The 27120-nt window shown below is 39.0% G+C and overlaps 2 protein-coding genes and 1 long non-coding RNA gene across 10 annotated transcripts in view; 1 reads left to right on the plus strand and 2 right to left on the minus strand.

The window, feature by feature from the left end:
* Positions 1-27120, plus strand: part of LOC307022751 (glutamate receptor ionotropic, kainate 5-like) — a gene marked incomplete at its 3' end in the record, with an annotated part of 608764 nt that overhangs the window by 575391 nt on the left and 6253 nt on the right. The window contains exons 18-19 of the mRNA XM_079655644.1: positions 24204-24332; positions 25325-25446. Coding sequence (XP_079511770.1) covers positions 24204-24332; positions 25325-25446 — 251 coding nt within the window. The remainder of the gene's footprint in view (positions 1-24203; positions 24333-25324; positions 25447-27120) is intronic.
* LOC307023323 lies at positions 880-3491 on the minus strand. Of its 6 annotated transcripts, none has more exons than XR_013803663.1 (4): positions 3184-3491; positions 2732-2787; positions 2099-2631; positions 880-1923 (listed from the first exon to the last, which is right to left on the minus strand). It is a non-coding gene; the product is annotated as an uncharacterized lncRNA (long non-coding RNA). The 6 variants fall into 6 exon arrangements; XR_013803665.1 differs by having other exon boundaries at positions 2732-2792; XR_013803666.1 differs by having other exon boundaries at positions 2099-2649; positions 2732-2792.
* LOC307023313 (uncharacterized protein) lies at positions 6127-11954 on the minus strand. Of its 3 annotated transcripts, none has more exons than XR_013803658.1 (7): positions 11880-11954; positions 10918-11346; positions 9505-9670; positions 7364-7426; positions 6738-6834; positions 6592-6635; positions 6127-6208 (listed from the first exon to the last, which is right to left on the minus strand). XR_013803658.1 is itself a non-coding variant. In XM_079656518.1 (7 exons), the coding sequence occupies exons 2-7, from the start codon at positions 11128-11130 to the stop codon at positions 6160-6162; spliced, it is 603 nt and encodes a 200-aa protein (XP_079512644.1). In that variant the 5' UTR covers positions 11131-11346; positions 11880-11954; the 3' UTR covers positions 6127-6159. The 3 variants fall into 3 exon arrangements, 2 of the variants coding, with proteins under 2 accessions (XP_079512644.1, XP_079512645.1); XM_079656518.1 differs by having other exon boundaries at positions 6767-6834; XM_079656519.1 differs by having other exon boundaries at positions 6127-6635.

The following is a 27120-nucleotide window of genomic DNA, read 5'->3' on the forward strand; positions in this document are numbered from 1 at the left end:
GCGGGCAATGTGAATGCATTGATAACAGGAGATAGAACTACGATTTTTGGTAATTATTAGTGAATAAAGGTTTTGATTTGCAATATTATACAACAAATCGATATGTGTATGTATTTACATCAATATGTTTTTAAAAATAAAATAGAATTTACTAATATTAAGTGATGATATTAGGATTAGTGTGAACAACTAGTTTACATGTTAGGCTAACAGTGCCTTGGTTAAAGAGCCTGTTGCTGTTTATTTATAGCTTTGAATTCTTTCAAACCAATATTATCTTCTTAAACTTGTATAGTAGTCAGGAGCATCACTTTCTAATGTTTATTGATATATTTAGAGGGAGGGGATCTAAAGGAATGCTTCAAAATTCAGATTAGATTAATTTCTACCATTTTCTTAAATTCATGGTAGTTTCAGTAATCCCATGGTAATTGAGGACACAAGTTATCGAAATGACTAATGTCATCTTTATGGCTTTCAGAAAGGACAGGAGACTGACAGGTGACTATCAAAGGACTAGCAGCAGCAGCATGATGATGATGATGATGTTAAATGTGTTGTTTTAGGAACATCCATTGCAAATACATGGAATTCAATAAACATTGAATAGCATATCATGCAGTTTGTCTGTGCCTTTTCCTCCGTGTTGTCCTGGTTTGCTGTGCTGCCTCCTAGTCGCCACCATGGTTTGCTGTGCTGCCTGGGGATGCTCAAATCGCTCAGAGAAAGGAGTACGAATGTACGGCTTCCCCACTAAAAAAATGGCTGGCTCAAGTCAGCAGGAGCAATTTCACGACCAACAGCAAAAAAATATGTGAGGTCATTATATACAAACACTGCATTTGCACTTTTTCACAAAACGAAAACCACACCATTGGGAAAGTTTAATGTTTTGTTTAATACCAACAAAAACCGGGAAAGGCTTGAAAAACACAGAGTTGAGACTCAGGGTGCAGGGTGAGGGTCTCAATGCAGGTATTCAGGCTCCATTGAATCCCCCTCTGGTTCTTGTGCTGAAAGAGGGAGTAACAGACAGGAGAAAGGGTTATACACACCTATATAGCACACCTATTGGATGGGAAATTGCCTTGGGGAGATAAGGTGTGGTCTTTGTTCCCAACTGAAGTTATGGAACTTTATTATTTGTGAGTAAAGTATGACAAATGGCATCAGTAACAGATGTGATATGAATTTCTATAAAGTTGTCTCACATTCTTGGTTATATTTTATATACAGTATGTAATGAGTATAACATGTCCAGTAAGTATAAAGTGTTTCCTAATACCGTGTATTCAACCACTATGGAATATGTATGTGGGCAGACAAAACTGAGTTGTTCTGTGTGTGAAGTAACCTCAAGTCACTCCGCAGGCACATTTTGATGCAGACCAGTTTCGCAAGACAAAAAAGGGCAAGACTAGGCTGAGAGCAGAGGCTATACCCACCATCTTCGTGCATCGCCCTGTGGTCAAAAAGAGAAGGGCCCCTGCACCACGATTCACCCCGGGACCTGTATCTACAAAGCCCATAGCTCATGATCACAGCTATAGTGTGAAAGGTGACACAGGTATAATAAGTATGAACTCTTAGTAACAAAAGTCATATTTCTTATTTTTAAGTGGTATAATATTTTTAAATGTGCGAAAATCTACAGTGCCATGTCTTCTACTTACATTAGTCTCAAAGATTGAGGGAAGAAGGGATGAGGAGACTGAGAGAAAGGAAAGTGAGGGTGAAGAAAGAGAGGACATGGCTAGTGAGGAGAGACAGGGAGGGTGGACACCACCAACTCAGCCAGCAGCCAGTCAGCATACGAGGGAACCAGCAGCCAGTCAGCATACGAGGGAACCAGCAGCCAGTCAGCATACGAGGGAACCAGCAGCCAGTCAGCATACGAGGGAATCAGCAGCCAGTCAAACAGATCTATTACAAAAATTAAAAAGAAAATTAAAGAGCCAAGAAGGAATCACCAAAAAAGCGAAGTCTGCACTAAGAAAAATCAGGAAGGAAAATGCAGCTCTCAAGAAAACAATGAAAATTAGGGACAACAAATATAAGAAAACGTTTTCAAAAGACTTAAGGCATTCGGCAGACTCACCACAAAGGGGATGAAATGGAGCAATGAGACAATTAAGAAGGCTTTAAAAATTCGCTTTGCGTGCGGACCAACGGGTTACAAAACTCTGCAGGAATTGCAGATTCCCCTTCCAGGAATAAGGACACTGCAAAGAAGGATGCAATGTGTTAAGTTTGAGCCTGGTGTGTAACAGCTAACATCACTGCCCCTCCACCCGTAACATCACTGCCCCTCGACCTGCCAACATCACTGCCCTCCACCTGCCAGCACCCAGCCAGAGGAGCGCAAACAACAACAACAAGCAAGGTGTCCCGTCATGTACCTGGAAGTTTGGGCTGGCAAAATGGAGTAAGAGAGGGACTTGAAAAACCTTGGTGGCTCTCTACACATGTTGTTACAGTTGTCTTGGTTACACCTCTCAAGTTTTTTTTTGTGCCATTTCCACATCTTTAGAAAATATGAAATAAATGAAGTGAAATCAACCTCTTCTCTGGAGAACAAACTTTGATTTCTCTGTCTTGTGAGTTTGCAGTCTTGCAGTTTTGCTCCTCCACCTGCCATACAGTAGGTTACTAACAAGATTACTTACATAATACAGTGATATAATACATGTTTAGTATGCTTACTTATATAAAAAAGTAGTATTAAACTTACCTTGTGTTTTCACTCTCACTTAAGTCCCTCTCCCTTTGCCATCAATCCAAAATCAGCTGAGCTGCAACATTATACAGACAGGTAATAATCAACATAATCACAAGGACACAATATGGCTCTGCTAAAAACACTCACTCTTACACGAACCAAAGTTATATTTATCTAATATTTAACTCCCTCCACCCCCGTCATACAATCCCGTTTAGAAGCCCCTCTTCTCTAATTCAACAACGTTGGACGAAATGACATTAAGAGAACGGAATTTACAATTAAAAGGCTGTTCAACGTGTGTTGCTAACTTGATCCGGTATCCTAGCTTTATCTGTTATCTGTAAACGTTCCCTAAATCTACTAATTTAGGGATAATCCACTGACATCCTTTAATACACATGTTAATTTGAATCAGATGTACTGATAATATCCACAATATAAATCTTTAAACTTCTTCTTACCTTTAAAAGTCTTTCACGAACGGTCTATTATGCTGCAACTCTACAGCTCTGCTAGCCTTGGCGCTAACTTCCGGGGAACGATTGAGAGGCTCCATGATCCGCCATTGCTGTAAAAAAGTGGTCCATTGGAGTGAACGGAGATGACGTAACTCTCAGTCTATACGGTGCTGGACAAACCCATCCATGGACAAACCCCGTGATAGTCCTCAAGCTCTGATTGGATGTTTGAGTGTGCACCGAGGGTTACGCCGAGTATCGAACAGCACTTTGAAATGGGATGGAACCACGGCAGACTGTCCAACACTGGATTTGAACGGGTTCACCCCCTCCCCCACCCCATCCCCAGAACTACAAATGTAGTAACTGTGTAGTAACTACACACTATTGTGTGTTTCGCAATATGTTCTTTGGCACTTCTCTGCTGGGAATTGTAGTTTTAAAAGACGTTTTCATATTTCCCATAATAACAAGTTGCCAGTATTAAACTGTGTACATCCCTGGAGGTTTAGGGGATAGGAAACACTCACATTTAAAACATATAATTAATAAATGGGGGGAAATTGCTTGTGCCCATAATGGGCAGCATTAATAAATAATAAAATAATACATATAAATATAATATATATAATATAATATAAATAATATATATATATATATATAATATAATATAAATAATAAAGCTCTTCTGACCTTAGCTTCTGACCTTATCTTTGCCAGCTAAGGTCAGAAGAGCTTTATTTAACAGCTCGTCTTATGTCTGTGACCCCTCCTGTTGTTAATTGATAAGCCTGAAACATGCACTTGTCAAGGTTCAGAGGCACATTTTGCAAATATGGCAGTAGCCATCGATCATCTTAAGATAAGATATACTTCATTGATCCCAAGTTAGAAACATTTGCGTTACATCAGCATGTGTAACAGTTGTAAATATGCAGTGGTGTTTATTTGTAAATCATTTAGTATAATCACACAAATTCTGTGTTTTATATTTAATAATTCTGTGTTCTTTATTTATTGAATGTTCAATACCTGACAAGGTCGGAGATGAACAACTTTGGTCGCAGGTTCCTCAACAGTGCATTACAAGACATCTATCAATATGAGTGTATACCTCCACCATTAAACTGTCATATTCTGCACATTTCTTATACTATCTACATACATCTTATAAGAGTATAGTACATATGTATAATATCAGTTAAAATAAGTGCTTAAACATACACTAGTTAACATTGCAGGAAAGCAATATATTAGTTCTTTGTCAGGCTTAATATTTATACCCCTAAAGCTTTTTTCTTATTCAAAATAAGACCTTAACCTAAAGTATTCTTTAATGTTTAAATAAAGCCTTATTAGTTTGTCTGTCTGTGTCTCCTATTAATATCTAATAATAAAAATGATACATTTCAATAACGTGCTTTAACCACTAGGTGTCCCTTTCTATCAGCTGTGCACCGTTATGGTGTAAATATACCAATATACCGATTGGATCAAATATAAAAGTCAGCCGAATTAGTATTGATACTGCAAGGAGTTGACCGTCCGTCAACATGTGACCGGTTGGGAGTGAGAACGTGTTGTGTACAGAGTTATTGCAGTGGGCAGGAATGTTTTCCTGTATCGGTTCCTGTGACAGCGGAGCTGCAGCAGTCTGTTGGAGAGGGAGCTCCTGTCTGTCCAGGTGGGGGGGGGGGGGGGGGGGTTATCTGTCTGTCCAGCTGCAGGTGTAGAGGATGGGTGGGGTTACCCATGGTGGAACCAGAATAAGTTTTTTTTGGCTTACACGCCTTTCATCGTAGTGGAAAATGTTGTCATATGCAATATGTTTGGATAGTTTCACCATTGCAATGCGTTTGATAACACTAGGTGCTCTAATGCCAAAGTTATGGCCCTAAAAAAATATCAACTATTCATTTGTATGGCATCCAGAGCTTCCACATTTTAGGGAATATGTTTTTTGATTTAAAATATCATCAATGTCATAAGCAATGGTTACATTAAAACCCTCCTATTGTATTCGTTTGCCCCCCTTACTTTGGTGTTCGCGGTCAAATTTGACCGGTCCTGTTTTAACTGCTATTACATTAACACAAAAACCATGAATCATCACCAAATTTCATTCATTTCATCAACATTGTATGTTGAGTTGGCACCTCAGCTCAAAACATACAAAAACACAGAAGAATAGAAAGTTAACCCATTGAAATGATATGAGAGCAGTGCTACAAACTACAATTCCCATTAGATACGCGCCCAACAATCGTTACGAAGTACACAGAGCTGACATATTTGTAGTTCTTCCGGCGTGTGTGCGTGGACTCGTTCGACTCGTCTTGCGTTGACAGCCATATAGGCTCCATTCTCTGAGTTCTGGTACCATATCTGTGAGGTGACAAAGGGTCGCCGTGACAACGTGGTGATGAGATGTGGATAACTATCCAGATAAAGACCATCCTGATACTCGAGTTGTGGTTTTCAATAAGTGAAAAAGAAAATTCAAAGTAATCACTACCATTTTAATATCTCAAGCATTTGTCCCCAAAAGCTTTCAAATGTAGTAGCAAAACCAGTGATCCAGATCAGGATCATTTTAATTAGGCCTATAATTAAATGATATAATAATACATTTTATTTTTAGAGCGCTTTTCTGAAACCCAAAGACGCTTTATATGCAAGCCTACCTCCAAAGCGTTATACTTCGGAAGTTAAACAAATTAGATAAGGCAGTGGATGGCAAAGTACCAGATTTCACACATGAATATGCTTAAAATAGGTTATGGTGTTCCTATCACTGACAATGAAATCATGAAGTATTTCAACTGTAATTTCCTAAAAAGTCAAATGCATTTTGGTCGAGGTTTTCATCTTATTTCTAATAGAAACATATTAAATATGACTCAAATGGAGCATATAAACAAGAGAACAAACGTGCAAAAACAAAACTGGTGTTCAAATAACAGATTTTATTTTTATGCATTATCCCGGAGAATTCTTCGGCTGCCAGGAATGAGCCCACTCCTTGCCACTGAAAACAGAATGGAATAAAGTTAGTTACAGTTACTAGTTCCGCTTTCCGAAAAGCATAAACCATGTGTGAAGCAAACATCTTATAACTCAATTTATATAAGTAAATGTTTCATTTACCATTTAGAAAAAGTGAACATAGAAATGAAAACAAATGTTCTAACAAACAATAAAAACAAACAAAAACACATACATTAACAACAATGAAGTTAAACAATCATTTGTTCCTACACTACTTCAGCTGATTCAGAATAACAGCAGTGAAATATATAAGAGGACTGGTGGTAGATTTGGATGTTTTGCATTTGTTAAATATCATGTCTTTGTTCTCCAACATGGGACTACATCAGATGACATGAAGCCAAGTAACTGGAAGATATATACCATACTGGACAGGGCTCCCACTCCACCAACATTTCTGCTTTTCCCTATCAAGAGAAGAAAACAAACCTCTAATTTCGGAAAGACCAAACATTTATTAGCTATTTAACAAACAATTGTGTTGGAAGTTTGTAAATCATAAAGCAAACCTTATGCATTACTTTTATTCCCATCTAACCTTTCTCATTCTTTCTTTTATTACACTCCTGATGGGGAAAGTTTCAAGGCGAGTGTGGTAGGAGCAATCTGTGAACATCAAAGCAGGTTCCACATACAGTATTAGTCATATTAGAAATAAAATAAATACAACTATGAACACTTAAGTAGCAACCAGACTTGCACGATGAAAAGTGACCACACTGATATCACTGTTCAAAAGTTACTGTATACATCATTGAAATGGAACCAAGCTGCTCTCAGTCCTAACATGGGATGCTTGTTTCAATGGCCATACCACTGCTGAGCCTGAGATGACCAAAGAAAATACTGCACTGCCGCTTCCTTTACTGCCTAGCATTCTCATCACCACCTTATCAACTATGACTGTATGTATTTTAGTCTAATTAGACAATTAAAGCCCTTTGGATTTTTGGATAATGTATCAGTTATAGTTATTAGTCACAATATAGCATTGTTAACTCACTGAAGAAGCATCAATCACTGCGTTTACATGCACTTTGCTAAAGTACATGTCGATAGATTTATTAGAATACCAATCAATTCGACTCATGCAAATGTTTATAATCAGTCAAAATACTTAATACTGTTAATATACCTGACTTTTTCTTTTTGCGTCTAGGACCAAGTACTGTGTCCCTCACGGACCCTGTCCTGACAGCTGTGGGTTGAAGAAGAAATATTACTATATACATACAGTACACCAAGTTAAGCTTAAACTCAAGTTTCAAAATACATCCCACAAATGCAGCATCACATGATGCAATAGGTGTTAGGTACAGATATTTTTTTGTTATTGCGATTTAATTGAGGTTGATCTATGAAGTCTAGGTGTTTTGTTGTCTTGCCTATATAATTGACTCCATACTTTATGTGTAAGGAATAGTTTGATAAATATTAACATGTTGTGCTGTAACGTTAAATGAATTTAACTTTGATTCAAAAACCTAAATTTAATTCCCATATGTTCATTATGGGACAGTGTCGTATCTAAATGCAGTTCTTGAGTATAAAGTTGAAATATGCTGCATGACGTTGTTGCATGAGTTGCTTCGAAGTTTACCCCTATGGTCAGGGATTGCTTTAGGTAGACCACAATATTAATGATATCAACCTCTCGTACAATATATGGACATGAGCCAAATCATTTTGATGTAATCGACCTACTGCCCAACGCTACAATGTAAGACCCTTTCTGTGTGTAAACCAAATCACATAGGAGTTTTATTTTGTGATTTATCAAATGTAAAGTAAGCCTGCTGTTGCTTTGCATTTTTGTGTGAAAAAGGTATAACCATATTGTAACCACATGTCTGTTCAGGAATGAAAGACTGTATTTTTCTAAACGTTTAATATTTATTTATATCCGAGTACCTAAGGATATACACATACCCAAGTATCCCATTTTCCTTTCATATTTATGAAGTTGTAGGTGAAATTGTTATTTAGATTAAGCTATTGTTGTTATTATTATTTACCTATTGGAACAATCATTATTCCCAAAAATGCAAGAAGTGCAATTAGGTGTTTTGAGATATTGTAGAAGCATGACTTGTCAACAAGTTACCTACAATAATTTTTTCGGAAAATATCGGAAAACACTCTTGACTTTTATAAATATAAAAGCTGCAAATCTCAGAGAACAAATGTCACTGTGTATATTATTCTTCCGATTTGTGTCTACATTCCACATGTCAATTTGTCGGTAGACAACATATAGACGTGTGCATGTATGTTCCCTTACATTATTTACATCCACACATTTTGTTCAGAATTTATGAGACTGACGCAAACGTGTTTTGCATAAGTGCAATCAAATAAGTCGCAAGTCGCTTTGGATAAAAACATAAATGTAATGTAAAGGGACCTCTGGATGCACTGGATAACTGCTTTAGTTTACAACCCGAGAAACATGACCTTAATACAGAACTGCCAAACTGAATATGTGGTCAACTGGGATCATCTTCATGTATTGTGCTCTTACCATTAACCTCAAAATATTTCTCCCTTTTGGGCGTTGATAAAGGAAACCGTTTAGGAACGGTTTGCTAAAAGAAATTGCTTAAGGGATGGCTCAAGCCTAAACATACATTTCAGTCATCAAACCTAACTACCTTGACATTAACAACTTTACAACTTTCAATTTGTATACAATGAATGCGCAAGTGGTAGCACAATACCCCAAAATGGTTTTTCAAATTCACGTAAACTTGCCTAACTATTTCCTGATAAACAACAGTTAAATGTCCACAAGTCCCCTCTGCAGAGTAAGCCATGTCTCATTAGGCTACATACTCAGTGTTTAAAAATGTATTTATTGTATGTAGTTTGCTAAAATAATAAACAGTCAAACGTTGTCCATAACCCTAAATATTTTGCAATTACTTTCAACTTTTGTATTACTTTGCAGCTAAAAATAGTGACAGTTAACAGGTAGAAAGGATGTGTGTTAGTTGTCTCACAAAAATATAGTTTGCCAAACCCAAATAAATAGCTCGAATGACTGCTTTCTGGCTGTATCAAAGGATAAATACTGGATCAAGTTGTTGTCCCACAAGATTTGGATGGATTGAAAACAGTCGCTGTAAGTTGTTGTTAACTTAACTGACTTTATTAAATGAGTTGATCCAAACTCATTCCAACTGTGTTGGTTATAAGGAAATGTTAAGCTCTCCATTGATACAAACATTTTGTGTACACAATACTGTGAACTGTGAAGATATAGTGCAAGCATCTCACCTTCACAAAGGTACTCATAAAAAGGGCCTATCTTGTCAAGGTAATCCTGGGCATAGGCGGTCAGTGTGCAGCGAGGGGTTAGGATTTCACATTTGACGTCCTTCTTCCTGGTCTCCTTGCCAAGAAGCAGCACTGGTTTAAAGCCAATGGCATGGAGTTTCTCAAGCTGTAATGACAAAATAATATATTTACTGTTTAAAGAAATGGAAAGGAAACATCAACAACAACAACAACTATATAACTACAACTATAACATTACTGATGACAGCATCTAGTTGTATGCCATTCATAAACCTAGATGCTGAGTTAAGCTTTTGCAGAATCATGTATTTACCAGGAAGGGTTACACAGTAGAAGCAGAAAATATTTTATAGACAAACACAAAATACAAATAAATCAGTATCTTGAGTCCCAGTTCAAACTCTGATAATCTTAAAGTTAAAGTACAATAAGATACAAATGTGTGACCACTCAACAATTAACAGTTAACACTTACAATGACTATTGCATAATTAAAAATGTAACAAAATCCAAGCATAGCTTGACACTGTTGAAATTGAAATTGCGTGCTACGATGTAAAACGTTCCCGTATGTTGTGGCTGCAGTCGTAAGAGTAATATAGAGTAGTAACATACAATTATGTAGTCTTATTAAAGGTGGGGTAGGTAAGTTTGAAAAACCGGCTCGAGATACACTTTTTGTTATATTCCATGGAATGCTCTTAATATCCCGATAGCAATGAATATCTTAAGTGCTTTGACAAAAAATCCATAAAAAAATTTAATCTGTGGAAGCCGTAATACTGTAAAAAGCACGACCAATCATCTGAGCCGGCCCGGCTAAAGTAACTGGATGGCCTACCTGCCTGTCAGCCTTCCATCTGTGCACAAACTTATCTCGTGCCCTCATTGGTCATGTGCGCGTTCGTGTGTGTTGGAGGAGGGGCTCTATAAGGAAGTGGCAGATTTTCTCCGGTTGTGTATTTTCAAATTCTATCGATCTCGAGCCGGTTTGTCAAACTTACATACCCTACCTTTAAGGTCTAAAAGTGTGTACATAAGCAAGAATGGAACACAAGATGGAAGTGAAGGAAGTGCTCGGTTTATTTAAATGTGTAGTTAAATTAAAATAGTGTCCCTTGGCTGTGAAAGTTAAGATAAGAGTAGTTTTAAAATTGAAAGAAAAGAGAATATTAAATAATACGTTTGCAATAATATCTATATTTGAAGTTGATATCAAAGTGTATATTGGTTAATAAGACACAAACATCATTAAGAAATAAATGTATATAAAAACAACATTCAACTTGATCCTGGCCCAATATATTGGCAAACAGTCAGGGTCCGTCTGTCAGTTCTTTGGTGTCAGCTTGGTGTGTCCGGGCCTTAACATACAGTAAAAAGTGTACATACCAAGACAATGGCTTCATCCTTGATGGAAGCAATGTTGTGGTTCTTCTTCCGCCCTGACACCCAACCCCCTCGCTTCTCATCAAACCTCTTGAGCTTCTTCTCAAGGCGTGGCTTTTTTGGCTGCTCCTTAAGGCAATGTCCACAGATCTTCTGTGCACAAAATAAAATGTTCTGACAGAAGGGACATGTCTTTTTTGTAGACCCACCTGGCATGATTAACACGGGATTACAAACAAACAGACAGACTGACAAACACAGGAAAGTAGAGAAGTACACAGCATATATAGAAGGGTGAATAAAGAAATAGATGATAGATACAAGAGAGCTAGATAGGGAGATAGGGAGATAGGTTGAGTTTGGCTCTTAAAAGTGCCGTTGTTTTTATGATGGTGCAGATCAGTGTATGGGTTTTTGATGTGGGTACAGGAGCTGCAGGAGATAATAGAAAAAGTGAATTATGTAGTGAAACTAGCTTTTTTAAATGCACATTGTGACGGTTTAACTACTTTAGACAGACTGAGTTCATTTACGTGTTTCCTGTTTCATACGCGTAACAAGCACATGGACGTGGACTATGCCCCTCCCCCCCAAACATATATTAAAATGTCGGCCAGCGTTAGTACTGTCATGTGTAAAACAAAAGCGATTAAGATAACGTATAACTCACACTTTAACACCGACGTATGTAGCCGTAATTAAGACAAATATTTTTCACACACCACTTATGAGCTGATATAAATGTAGCTAAACTAGTTTAAGCTTATGTTGAACGTGAGCTAGCTAGCTAGCCGCCCGCAAGAATAATTTCAGATTAATGTTGCTTTGCTGATTATGGCGAAAGCATTTCTCAGACTTAGAACAGTTCAGTATGTATGATGAACCATGCGAGGAAAGGCTTAAAAAAAAGCCCCAATTATTAAATCTAAGCAAAACATGTATCAGACTTTAGTGACCCAACTTACTTTGTCAGAGGATGGATCGCAATGCCGGTGGCAGCGTCTTTGGTCAATAGGTGGTGCTCTGAATGATGTAATTTCCTGTACCGATTATACAATAAAATATTAATACATTTCCTATATTTTGACACGATAACTCTTTAATAACCTAAGTAGCCTACGGACATAAACAAAAAAGTATATATTGCCTCATAAAATGCAGAAAAGTTTAAACATCTAACATGATAATAATAAATAAAAAATAATGATATCTTAAACCAAAATAAATAAAATGGAAAATTAACCGACAACAACAATTTAACATAAATAAAACAAGGATTAAAACAAGCATAGATTTGACCCAATGTTGTGTAAAGTACCCGTTATGGTTAAAAAAAATATTTTTTTATTTTTATTTTTTGAAAATAATACAGCTTCCAGCTTCCCGAGACACGAAGAGGAGACACAAACAATTCTTCCACTTGAAATGCGTTTAAACTGTGTCAGAGAGATGTTTAATCGGTTCATTTTAATTGGTTAATAATTTATGTTTAATACTGGCAACTTCAAATTGTTGGGGGGGGGGACGGTCGATCCAGTTTCGATTCCGTAACCTTGGCACACTGCCACTCCAACATCCAATCACGGGGACTGTAGTCCTAAACGATAGCTGGGGATTATGGGTAATGCAGTGTCTTCGGACATCCTAAACTCGATGATGCTCGAAATTTCCCTTATAGGCCTACGTCTGTTTCTGGTTGTTTTTATTTTGAAATTCAGTTCCTGAAGGGGGAAAGACTACCAATAGAAATACATTGCTTTTAAAATCGTGCTGTTTAACACGAAAAAAAGGGGAAAATCGTGTTGGTGAACACGAATCAATAGATTAAAAATAGTGTTGGTGAACACGAAATGCCGTGAGACTGGGTTGGTATCTCCTAGTGAGTTCCTTAACCTGTTAAGCCCTGAGCCTGTTTTCCAGGTCTCAGGCTCGAAAATGACATTCCCAGAACAAATTACCATAACTACACTTCTAAAAGGGGAAAATTAATAATATTTTTTCTCAAACCAATGATAAACATGTGAGTTGGATGTAGAAGAGTCCACATTTATTTTAAGTAAGTAAATTCAAATTGAACATAGTAACAAAATGTAAATTATAGTGTCCGTCCAAAGAAAAAACATTACTTATAGTGAAAACCACCCTTGAATGATGGGATAGCAGACTAAGAGCTTTAGAAATCCAATCTATAACATATAATAAGTAGCCTACCCTGTATCAAGATTGATGCAAAACACGTGACATTTGACCTTTTTTCAGAGATTTATCTCTGGCCCCCCTTGGTCAATTTTGATGATTGACATCTATTTTGAACTGCTAGAGCCAATGGAATCGAGTAAGGATTGAGAGAGACGCGTAGTCAAAACCGGAAGCTGCGATACACTCTGGTCGCTACCATTAGCAGCTAATATTAATTCTTCGATTTTTACATAAAAATTGAATTATGGATTATCAATAATTTTTTCAAAGTGACAGACACATTGGATTAACCAATAGATTAAACTTCAGCTGCGTTTTTCTCATTTTAATGCCATTGAACACGACTTTTGATCAGAATAACAGCTTAGGTGAGCATATCTCCGTGTTTTGCTACCTAAAGCTACTTTGTGTGTTATCTGTATTTGCTTCCCCTGTCGCGAGTTCTGATCGCTCAGTGATGATACTTATACTTATATAATCTGTGGAATCTCAGCATGTTAGCTAAGCTTGTTTGTCCAGATCAAATAAGTATATCAATTGATTTATGCCTAGAGTTTTGTGCTAAGTTCTTAGCATGTTTTCGCTCAGGGCTCATTTAGACCCTTCTTGTGAGACTTGTGTTTTGTTTCGGTAAAAATGGTTTGTATCATCAGTTAGCTGAGTTTCTTCCCGTTAGTAGGGTATGACACCTTCATAGTTTTTTAAATATTAAGAAGCCCTGAGAGACACAGTATCGTGAAAAAAACCTGTTAAGACCCTGCCGGCGGGGTCTTTGGGGCTTAATAGGTTAAGAAGCGAGGCAAGAATACCTCCTAGCCTCTGAAAACGAAGAATGGAACAGGCTAGCAAGTGTCCAGGTGTGTGTCATATGAGATGCCCGCCCTACATTTTTCGCCAAAGATTTTGGAAATTGGTCCGTGTGCAAAGCATTGTGGGGATTTTAAGACCGTGCACATGTGCAGCCTCGAAATTTCCCGCAACGAATTCCAAGTATGCTGGAGATTGGAACAGTCCTTCGGCGGCACTCGATGACGTAGTATCCTTGAAATAGTGGCTCTGGAGCAGCTTTACTCGACATTGAGAAACACCCTCCGTCTCCCAGCAGAGGCAGAGGAGCTGACTTTGTCTCCAAGGATTACGGGTCAGTTGGAAATGTTCTGAGTGTACAGCTAGCTTATCATCAGGGAGGAGTGAGAATCCAAGAAGCCCGAATCAGAGCAGCTGAACGACTGTGGTGCAGCAACACATTCAGATGAACAGTTCCTCCTCCTGTGAGCCTAGATATACCCCTGCGGTCTTTAAACAGAGCATGGCTTTGAATGAGCTGCCTGCCCTTCAGGGAGAGGAGAAGCAAACTGTGCACTAAGAATCTACAGGTGCTTCGAAGGCGGTTTTCCTTCGAAGGCGGTTTTCCTTCTAAGGCGAGGCTGGTTGTTCTGTAAACAATAAGAACAAGGTTAACAGGGGGTCTTCAGTTTGTGCATCACACCTGTCATTAAGCAGTAATTATATGTCTCACCTGCATTCACTGTTTCCTGTGATGAGTTCAGGGCAGCCAGGCTCAGGCTCTGTTATATTCCAATAGAAGAAATGTGTCACGATTCTTGTGTTGTGTTACGTTTTTAGTTTTGTGTGTCTGGTAGTGGGTGTTTTGCTGTTCTCCTTGTCATGTTTTCCTCCTTGTTTATTGTCTGGTCTTTCTCCCTGTGTTTTCCTCTCTGTCGTTAGTTTCCCTGGTGTGTCTAATTTCCTGATTGTTCCCAACTGTGTCTTATTATCATGTGCTTAAATTCCCCTGTTTCCCAGTGTTTCAGTGTCAGTTCGTCTTGTCTATTGCCATGGTCAGGTCTTTGCACTTTTGTGCTCTTGATAGTTTTGTTCCTCACTATGTGAGCGCTTTCCTTTTGTTCTCATTTTTTTTCACCCTGAGATTAGTTAGTGACCAATTTTTGTTGTTCATATTGCTGTTTTTTGGAAAAGGAAAGTATCTTACAAATACTTTACCTCTGTCTCCTGGATCCTAAGTGCCTGAGTTCTTAACAAAATGGAATGCTTCATGGTTGTGTCTGAGAGTGAGGTTCAACAGGCTGTGGTTGGTTGTGTTTGTGGACACCTTGTAGTGTAGCCGGAGCAATACATTGTGGTGGCCTAAACTACAGCATATATTTACCTGTAGTACCGTTTGGATGGATACAGCACCATCTAGTGGGTATAGTGGGCATGTCAGTTTTAAGTTAGGAGTTTTTTACAAAACTCAAACCATTCTCTAACTGAAATGCACTGACTATAGTTAAGTATTTTTTCTTAAGGTTTAGTTAGGCTGTAGCAGCTATGGTTATTAACTTATTTCAAAGGGCTCATTCTTATGCTCTGCTTATTACACAGACTGATATGCATGCAGTAACACTATGGAACATTATCTGTGTGACACTGGGCTGGGGCACGCTGTTTCTAATTATTGGAGCATTTAACTTGACAGCAAATGTTGACAACTTGACTAAATAACCTTGAATACCCGGAAATCTAATGTTTAACTTCATATTTTAAAATTATTTCAGTAGTTTGATCAACCTGAATATAAAAAATAGCACATTCGTAGAATAACACTTGGTCGTCAATCAAGAACAAAGAATGTAAAAGGAAAACAAAAATGAATTGTTAAATATTACATATTTATCCCACTTTTCGTGTTTTTAAGTGTAGAGCTACACTTAAAAACACGAAAAGTGGGATAAATATGTACCATCTACCACCACTAGACCACCACAGGAGTTGACATCTAGCTCTAGATTTCAACTCCTGTGGTGGTCTAGTGGTGGTGAACAATACATCATGGCAAGTTTTGGAGATGTATTAAATATGTGGATTTCCACAAAATAAAAAATGTATTTGCCAATATATTAAATGAAAAAGACAGTATTTAGTTCCAAGCAATCAAAAAGGAATATACGGAATAAGGAATATGTAGCACCTAATTTCAGACTCCAGTTTACAGCTTCCTGCCTACGACCTGGCTAAGACCAGTATCGAGGAATGTTAAGCCCTCCCACTATTTTCCAAGAGGGCGTTGCCAGATTTTCAATTTCAGGTTTTAACCAGGAGATGGCGCTTCATTCACAAATACAGAAAGACAAGTTTCATGGACTTTCAGTTGTGTTTTGAAGAGCATTTGAACACATCAATATTTTAGATCAACTAAAGTATATCTAATCTTGTAACTCAATAATATATACTCTTTATATATTAAATAATCATAATAATGTAAATGTTTACATTACACTTCTTTATTTGTTATGCTCATACTTTTACCTTTACAATAGTTTGCTTTAATATGCAGTATATATTTTGTATATTTTTGTGTTTGCTTCCTCCTGCTCCCTTTCGGACACATACTGTATGATTTATTATTATTATTAATATGAAGATATTATTAAGATAAGATAAGATGTTACTTTATTGATTGAACATTTTAGTTTAAAATGTGCTGTCCCACGGTAATTAAGAAGGCTCACAGGTCACATTCCGACCATTATTTAAAACAATAGGTGCTTTCACACCGTCTACAGCAGGGGTGGGGAACCTTTTTCCTCTCCAGGGCCATTTCAATTTTTTCAACATCCTCCGAGGGCCGTACAAATTATTGACCTCTGCTTAAAAATACTAAAATCACAGCCCATTCATTTCGCCTTTCTTTCATGCCGTGCAAAGAAAAAGCAACCTCTTAATCCAGATATTTTACCCTGACTCGTGCATGCATTCACGTGCACAGTTGTGGCATGACCACCAAAACAGAAAGTATATTGGACACAAGATATGTGCAAATGTATTTCGTTTCCTATCCATGTTGACGTGATTTAAGTGGGGGGGGGGGGGACCTAACCTCCTCTAGGGGGGCCCTCATCCCCCCGGGAAGATTTTGTTTTAAATGTTGAAGTTAAAAGCATCAATCTGGTGCACTTTGAGAGCAACATTAGGAGATCTATGGATATATCTCTCAACATCCATATGAAACAGAACTGGAAGCAGATGTATTTTTCTTTATGGATATTTTACAAATCACTCCCCTTTCAAACTGTATTCTTGTTCATTAATAACAACTTTTATTTACTGTCATATAGTATTTTATACCTGTTTACTTTATTCTCTTGTTTTTTTAGAACTATAATGATCATATAAAGATGTGCCTTTACCTCACTGGTTGGAGAAAAAGCTTCTTATATTCGTTAGCATAGCTAGCTAACCAGATGCTAATAACAAATAAGTTATTGACTGTATGATCAGTATGACAGATGAACAGATCGCCACTGGGCTTACAATTAAAGACACAGCCACGCAGAAACTGCGGCATGTGTACGGCTCCTTATGGGTACTGCAATTTTTGGAAGTGCCGAAGCGACGTTCTGGTGCTCCCCTGCCATGCTCCCCTGTCAGACGAGACATATACCACGTGATGACACGTTAGGCTCGTGTTGTGTTCAAGGACCCTGACCTTGGCCAGGAAAAACAGGCACTCGCCTGTTTAATGTTTTTGCGGTCTAGATTTCTTTAGTTTTTTTCTTTTTTGCGTGTGTTTATAAATTACCTCGAGGGCCGTAGCGAATGGTCTCGCGGGCCGTATACGGCCCGGGGGCCGGAGGTTGCCCACCCCTGGTCTACAGTTTGAAGGGAGCTCTGTGGCTGAATGGCCAGCGATTAGGTGTGGCGCATTTATCATAGGTGATCAGAGCTAACTGCCTGCCGTCAGATTTCATTTAAAAAACAGATCTGATTTTAAGACTATTTCTGCGCTGAAAGTGTGTTATGTAGCACCCTATGTTGTTAAAAATTGCATTCTAATAGCGGGTTTTTTGACGGTTTTAGGTAGGCCTAAACAAAAACCTCTGGCGGTTCTAGTGTTAAGGTAATTAGGTACAGTAGAAGCCCTTTTTTATCAGTAACAAATTTAGCAGTTGAACATAAAAGTCAACTAACTGAGGGTCACTTGCAATGATAGTGTTGTGTCTAAATGTAAGCTTGTCACTCAGAGTAACCTACAGTTCATTTAGCTGCTGGAGAAGAAAGATCAGGGGGGGAGAGAGCTGTGGTTGATGGGCCATTAGTTGTTTAAATACACAGCTGAGAGCTGCCGTTTCATTCAGACTCTTTAAAAAACGGTAACAACGGACTATTTTTCTTAGCGGATGCATGTAAATTTAAATCAATACATACAACTATTTTTTAAATCAATAAAAACATTTTCTAAATCCATAAAAGTATTTCAATTAATATTGGGAGTCATGTCGTTACTTTGTTGAGAATGTGGCCATGTAATAAGCGGGATAATTTGCAGCGACTTGTTCCTTATGGGGAAAACAACATCCTTCATGCTGATCAAGATCCCTCCGCTACGCGTTGGGATCCTGATCTGCCGACGAGGCTCCATTAAAATATAAATATCTTTAGTGAATTACTGAGTTTAGGTACTTTAATAACGTTTTAATGAAGTTGAATAGAGTGTATTCATATTTGTCAGTGATTTCATGTAAATTGTGTGTGTGTGTGTGTGTGTGTGTGTGTGTGTGTGTGTGTGTGTGTGTGTGTGTGTGTGTGTGTGTGTGTGTGTGTGTGTGTGTGTGTGTGTGTGTGTGTGTGTGTGTGTGTGTGTGTGTAGAGGTGTGTGTGGTTAAAACACTTCCATGAAGTGTAGGAGGTTTTCCTTCTATAAAACAGCTGTGGGCAGCAGTGAGTGTCACGGACATGAATTCATAGATCAAGGCAGACTGGTGCACACACTCTCCTGTCCTGCCAACACTGGCAGGACAGTAGGCGACACGCCCGTTCTAAGCCGTGTCCCTCACTCCTGACATCCCAAGCTGCATCCCCAAAAAGTGTATTATGTTGTTACATCATTTCAGATGTTATGTTTCAGTTGTGCTCCGTCTATGTTAAAAAGCCTCAGTCACCTTAATTCATGTAATAAAAACATCTCAGGTCAGTAATACTCAAAGCTAAATGTGCAATACCATGTTCAGCTATGTTACTATTTATAATGTTATTGTTGTTACATCAGAAGATGTACATATTGGAATGATTTCTTAACTTACAGTAGGCTATTTTTTACAATGTGTGTTGGAAGGATTTATTAAATTACAATGAATATTGTCATTGTTGAAGGCTTTTAGAGAAGAGTGAATTATAAGCCAGAATTACATAACATTTTATACCTAAAAACATAAAAGCCACGATAAATAAATCACAATTATTCTAGTTATTTTTACCTCCCGTATTGCTTTCAACCCAGCAGCTTTTATGGTGTTGTTACGTCACTAACTGTAAGCTTGTCACTCAGAGTAACCTACAGTTAATTTAGCTGCTGGAGAAGAAAGATCAGGGGGGAGGGGGGGAGAGAGCTGCCGTTTCATTCAGACTGTTTAAAAAACGGTAAAAACTGACTATTTTTCTTAGCGGATGCATGTCAATTTAAATCAATATATACAACTATTTTTTCAATCAATAAAAACATTTTCTAAATCCATAAAAGCATTTCAATTAATATTGGGAGTCATGTCGTTACTTTGTTGAGAATGTGGCCATGTAATAAGCGGAATAATTTGCAGCGACTTGTTCCTTATAGGGAAAATAACACCCTTCATGCAGATCAGGATCCCGACGCGTAGAGTCTCCATTAAAATATAAATATTTTTAGTGAATTACTGAGTTTAGGCACTTTATTAACGTTGTAATTAAGTTGAATATAGTATGTTCATATGTGACAGTGATTTCATGTCAATTAACATGAACGAACATAAACATAAATGATCGTGGTGAAGATGATGATTAAATTAGGATTAAAAATCGAGAGCATTTCCTCCCGTTCGTTTTTTTCGACTAAACAACATTATTTTGTTAAATAACAACATGGTGTTGTTTTGTAAATGATTACATGTCTCTTATTTAGCACAGAGTATGATATACGTGACATATGGATCTTAACAAAGTTCCGCTGTACATCCAGCGTACTGTATCTGACTTTATTTCACATGAGCTCCAGTGTGGAACCCCACTGCACCCCCTGGTGGATCAATGATCCATTGCAGCTGGCTTCATTATAATTACATTTATCTATCACGAGGGTGGTCTCAAGTCAAGCTGGAGGTTTTCCCTTGAGCGAGGTCAGATCACGTACCAATCACGGCCCTCGCGTTTCAAACTGTCTGAAATGAAGTGCTACATCTGTATTTGAGAGTGTGTGTGTGTATGCGCCTGTCGGGAGGTTAAATATAAGTATAAAAAAAGTTATATTTGTTGTGTGTGTTGCTATGTTTAAAGGCCAGTTCATGGTTAATGAGATCGTAATGTGTATGGTAATTTAATTTAATGTATGTATTTAAAACAAGGGACAGTGTACATGAATCAATATATTAAAAACATGTAAAAGTACTCGAATTAGCCAAAAGGCTAGTTTTCACCAATAGTCCCTTTGCCAGATGGTCATAGGCATCCTAAAATCAATAATTAAAATACTGCGACATTGTTATACCAAATTCTTTTTTTTAAATACATATTTACAATAGACGACATCCAGTGGCGGCTGGTGGAAAATATTTTTGGTGGGGCTATGGAAATGGTGACAAAAACGTGTGTGTGTGTGTGTGTGTGTGTGTGTGTGTGTGTGTGTGTGTGTGTGTGTGTGTGTGTGTGTGTGTGTGTGTGTGTGTGTGTGTGTGTGTGTGTGTGTGTGTGTGTGTGTGTGTGTCAGTCATACTTGCCAACCCTCCCGATTTTCACGGGAGACTCCTGCATTTCACCCGATTTCTGACAAAATCAGATTTACTCACGACTGTTTCCACTCGGACTTTAATACAGCTACACCATTGTTTGGTTTCCATGGTAGCGCGTCTCTTTAGCAGCGCGCGCAACTCAAAGTCTGAGAGGGTGAGGAAGATGAAAACTGAACAAGAATCGACAACTCGACCCTCTGATCACTCCTTTCCTGTAGAATACAGGTCCAGCCCACACATATGCTACATGGTGCCACAGGCATTGCCCTTACAACTACAATAAGCATGCAAATGTTAATCTACAGCTCCGGCGATCCACGAGCACCGGAGTCTAACTGACGCAGCCATCCCCTACTGTAGCGTCACCTTGGATACGAGTCTAAACAACTCACAGACACACAGGCCAGGGCGCTGAAAGGGCGCCCTTTGAGCATCAGATCTGACGACGCTGATTGGCTAAAATTATGTTTCGGCGGCATAGTTTACAGATAGCAACAGTCAGCTTGTTGGCTGCAGCTGCTCTGGCTGAGGGCTCCTTTCTACCGCCCAGACGAGAGAGGGTAATGATACACGCTGCGGCCAGGCAGGAAACATGTGACTTATCAGTAACTTTAGACATCGTAAAACAATTTTAAACGAAATGTTATTGTAGATTATACATTTTACTGATACCAACTATATAATATTTACCTTGTTCTTTAAAAATAAAAATAAAAATAAAAAATATATATTTTTGGGAAATATATTTTTTTATTTATTTTTTATTTGTAATGACAATCAAACATGTGGGAAGAGGGGGGGCGGCGCCCCTAGCGCCCCTATGGGCCGGCCGCCACTGACGACATCACTGAATACAGTCCCACAAACAAGTCATGATAATAAATAAAACATTCACAATACGCACTCCTACACACACCTACACCCACACATCAGTGCTGACACTGTTGATTATTAATGAGCCACTTTTTAACACTGTGCTTGAATGAGTGGTAGGATGAGGACTCTCTTATTGGTTGTGGTATTGAATTCCAGACAGCCTGACTAAATGCACTTTTCCTGAATGGGATGGTTCAGTCTCCCCTAGCCGCACCTCTAGTAGCCCTGGTTGATGTGGACTTTAGGCTGATGAGGCCAGCCAGAGGAGGAGGAGCCAGCCCACGAGTGATCTTATAAACTCAGCATACATTTTTGTAAACTATGAGATTGTTCCAGCTGAACAGATTATACGTTTTAACAATGTTACAATGATGTTACCGGAATGGCTTTTTGTCTAGTGTTTTGAGTGCTTGTTTATAAAGTGATACCAGTGGTTTTAGAGCTGTGGAGTGCATTAGACCAGCTTATCAGACAGTAGTTGATGTGGGAGAGGACCATTGGGTGAAGCTTAGCTGCTGCAGTTGATAGGAAGTTTCTAATTTATCTGAAATTTGACAGATTGAACCTCACTTTATAGCAGACCTTTTTGATATGGGTTTTGAAACTGAGGTTTGTGTCAATGTGTACTCCTTATACTCCGAGACAACCTGTAGTCTCCTTCCAGAAAAGAAAACATCTTGTTCTGTTATAATGCTGGGGCCTCATTTATAAAGGGATATACGCTCAAAAGATGGCGTTCGCCAGTTTCTACGCAACGTTTGCGATTTATAAAATACTAACTTGAGGGGAAAATGTGCGGTCCTCCACGCAAACTCTAACCCATGCGTGCGAACTAAGCACAAAAACGGGAGAGATGAGAAACTGCGACACCGTTGGCAGAAGGAAGAATGGAGAGAAATATGTGGAAATAATACCATTAATAGAATGGTCCCTCTGATTTTTCATATATGAAGAATTCATTTTCAAACATTGATTAAAGCCAATCTTAAAATAATTGAACAATAATAGAATGGTCCCTCTGATTTTTCATATATGAAGAATTCATTTTCAAACATTGATTAAAGCCAATCTTAAAATAATTGAACAAATGCCTGTTTGAGACTCCTCAGTGCACACAAAAACATAACTTGGAGAAATAAATATATAGGCTACGGATGTTATTTAAAACCACCTCGAATATGTTGTGTTAATGTTATGAAATGTTTTCTCATAAATTATGCGGTAAGCAGGAGAACAGAATTACGTCTAAACTGACGCTGTTTTGCTTTTCTATAGGTTGTAGATACGATCATGGTTTTATATACTATCACGTTTAATCGTGTTTTATGCCAAGTTTTGCCAAGACTTGATAAGTCGCTCTTAAAACACAGGAGGTATGGAAACTAAGAACACCATATGTGGTAAATTGTACAGCTAATATAACACAACACATTAGTTGTATTTCCTTTAACTGGTGGAGGGGGGGGGGGTTGAGATGCACAGGCTGCAGTGGAGACGCTGCGCACAGCTAATCGACAGCTGGGACACAAACCACCAAATACAAAAACATAATTCAGATCCAGTCGTCATGACTCCACTCCGGAGGGATTCCCCGATCATTCCTTACAGTTTCTCATCAAGGGGGGTCTCCTGTCCCCGGTACAAACACACTGCCTGAGGAAGGCTATGTGTATTTTATTTGTCATTAACCTTTTTCGGACCACTTATGTATTTATGTTGGTGACGATCCGAACTCCATGCTGCTACTCTGGTTCAAACTGCATCCACCAAACAATATGATTTATCTCGACCTCCCCAAAATAACCAAAATCTGACACTGTGTGAGATGTATTTTTTTGCTGTTCTGTCGTCATTTCCTGCGATCTTCTTCATGCAGTCAGTCAGTCAAAAGGAATGAATGAAAGGGCGTTTCTTTGACTATTTATAGGCAAATATGGGCGTTACGTGAAACCCGCAAAAGCTGCACCGCATTTCGAGTTGATTGTGATTTATAAGGGGAAACCGGCGTAGGAAGTGTCGTACGCACTTTCCTCGCCGGTACGCAATGTTTTGTGAATCGGAAAATGTCGGAACATTTCTGTACCTATTTTTGGGATTTCTACTACGTAAGCAACCTTCCCACGTGAATCCTACGCACGGCGTTATAAATGAGGCCCCAGGGATGTAGCGCAATTCACATAAGGAGCTGCACATGCCGCAATTTTTGCGTAGCTGTGTCTTTAGTTGAAAGCGAAGTGGCGATCTGCTCATCTGTCATCGAAAATAATATGCTACACAGCCATTAAACCAACCACAGCATTGGAGTTTCAGCATGTATTGTGCTCACCTGACATACAGTGTTATTTCCTCCTGAGTCAATAACCAGAGCAGCATGTTCTTTAAATGTAAAGTCTGTTTATAGTTTTGATAATTTAGACTGAATTCAGAATGTGAATGATGTCTCTGTCCTCTCAGGCTCTCCCTACAAAGAGGAGATCACTCTGGGGATCCTTCAGCTGCAGGAGAGCAACCGGCTGGAGATCCTGAAGAGACGCTGGTGGGAGGGGGGGCAGTGTCCCAAAGAGGAGGACCGCCGGGCCAAAGGTGGGTGTCACAGCAGAGCCGAGACACTGAGCAGACACCTGAGAGAACCATGTCCATCTTTACATCCAGACTCTACCAGAAAGCCAATCAAAGTGTTGTATACTCCATGTTGGACAACGTATCCTCTCCCTCCTGCATCTGATGACCCCCGGGGGGTGATAACAGAGACAGGTTATATGTGTCCTCTGATAATCTTAAAGACAACCAGTGGTAGTTTCTCCTCCATTTAAGCATTTGCCAGTAATTGCAGTGTAGTGGTGATTGTGAGGGACTGTGGTTGAGGTTAAAATGGATTAAAGCCATGAGTCGCTCAGTCCCTCTCAAAGAAAACATCCCTAAAAGTTCAGAGGAGAATCACACAGCCGCTGGCATCCTGACATCTCAGTTTAGTTCAATCACTAACAATGTTCAAGATAAGATATGATATAAATGAACTTAAAGATATACAGATTATCAGATTATAAATTGTTTATGATGCTTTATTGACCTAAATGCTACATTTGACAAGATATTTATGCTCATAATAAAATGCTCTTGAAAAGAAGGTATAATTACATGTTCAAGTATTAGTTTAATGTGTAAGCATGCACACATAAGCTTAGTAGGACAAAACACAGCAAAGTACAGCTGAGACTAATGGGATTGGTCTAAAAAACAAACCAAATCCAAAACCATTGCAGCTCATCCACTATTGGATGGATTATCAGTGTGTTGACATCCATGTCCCCCAGTGGATAATCCCCAATGACTTTACACCAGCAAGACTAGTTACTAAACATACATACACACACACACACACACACACACACACACATACACAAACACACACACACACACACACACACACACACACACACACACACACACACACACACACACACACACACACACACACACACACACACACTCTCACACACACACACACACACACACACACACACACACACACACACACACACACACACACACACACACACACACATGTGTTTCAGGTCTGGGCATGGAGAACATCGGGGGGATCTTCGTGGTTCTGATCTGCGGCCTCATCATCGCCGTCTTCGTGGCCATCATGGAGTTTGTTTGGTCGACGCGGCGCAGCGCAGAGACGGACAAGGTAAATCTTCATCATCACCCTCCTCTTCCTCTCTCAGCCTCCTCCTGCCCCGCCCCCGGCCTCCACCTCAGCTCTAACACCTCAGTAGGTTGCCCGTGTGTGTGTGTGTGTGTGTGTGTGTGTGTGTGTGTGTGTGTGTGTGTGTGTGTGTGTGTGTGTGTGTGTGTGTGTGTGTGTGTGTGTGTGTGTGTGTGTGTGCGTGCGTGCGAGGAATATGCATTTTTCATCATCCGGTTTCTTAATGAAAATATTTGACTTCACTTAATGTTTCTGTCACATTAAAAAATGTTGCTAGTTTTTATTTTCCTAAAGTTAATCAAACGTAAAGATTTGTATATTAGAGAATAAAAAACTAAACGCAGTTACAGTTAACATTGATAATAATTACTAATACAACTAATTAATAAAGCTCCCCTTTATATTATTGTTGTATCTGTAACCCAAATGTCCCGTAGCCTCTCTGAACACCCTGGGACTCTGCGTTGTGTTTGTTATTGGTGATGGGATGTTATGCAGAGGGGCGGAAAACAGGACACAGTAGATCGGATTGCGGTGGAGACGCTGAGTAGTGATTTATTCTTCGCAATGGCAGCTCTTCTGACACACCTTTCGTGGAGTGAATACAAACATTAGCGCATTAGCTACATGCTAACCAATACAATAACCAAATGAACAGACAAAACATAAACATCTCACTCCCAAACATACACAACCGGGTAAATAAACATTTAAACTAACCCATTAATTAAATAAATGGAATGTTTGGACGTTTTTAACGTAATAATGTGTACAATTATTTGCCGCCATTAACACTGCTCACCTTTCGTGGAGTGAATACAAACATTAGCGCCAAGATGGCGGCCGCACCCAGAACAACAGGAGAAATACGGTGTCCCACAATGGACAAAAAACAACAATTTGCTGCGCAACAGCAACACCTAGTGGCCTGTCAAGGCTGCTACCTTACATCTACCCCTTCTTTAATTGATGGCGTCCCAGCCATCAGGCCAAACTAAATACAACAAAGGCCATGTAGCACAAACAATTTAAACAGTTAAAGAGAAACAAATAACCTTTCTGTATGTATGACTGTCTTATAAAATGTGTGCATGTTATACATTTTAACAGTCAGAATGTTGTGGCTTGATTGTGTCACCCCTGTCCTGCTTCTCTACTTGCTTTGGCCCTTTGCCACAACTTCCATCCCCTTTCTCTCCTCCTCTGGTCATCCGAACTCAGGACTTGTGAGTCACATGACTGTCTCTTCGGGGCACACCGATTTCTTGGTGGATTTCTCCTAGGAGCCTTGTCAGGTGATTTGGTGTCACTCACAATCGTACTTTCCTCATCTCCTTCATCCATTTGTCCTTCATCCATATCCACTTTCTCCATTTGTTTGGGCTCATCGTGTACCACTGGTGTCCCAGGTCCCACATTCTCCTCAACTTCCTCTGTATGATCGATCTCACAGTCCTCTGCTGCATCCGATTCAACCTCTTCTCCTATCACTTCACTGGCTCGTTCTACTGGAAGGAACATACACTGTGTGAGGAGGTTGCGGTGCACCACCCTCTCTCTCTCGCTGTCCTCTAAGCGTATCACATATACAGGTGTGTTGAGTTGTTTCTTCACCACAATGTATGGACGTGCCTCCAATCTGTCTCCCAGTTTCTG

This window comes from Notothenia rossii, assembly GCF_949606895.1.
Source record: "Notothenia rossii genome assembly, chromosome: 10".
NCBI lineage: Eukaryota > Metazoa > Chordata > Actinopteri > Perciformes > Nototheniidae > Notothenia > Notothenia rossii.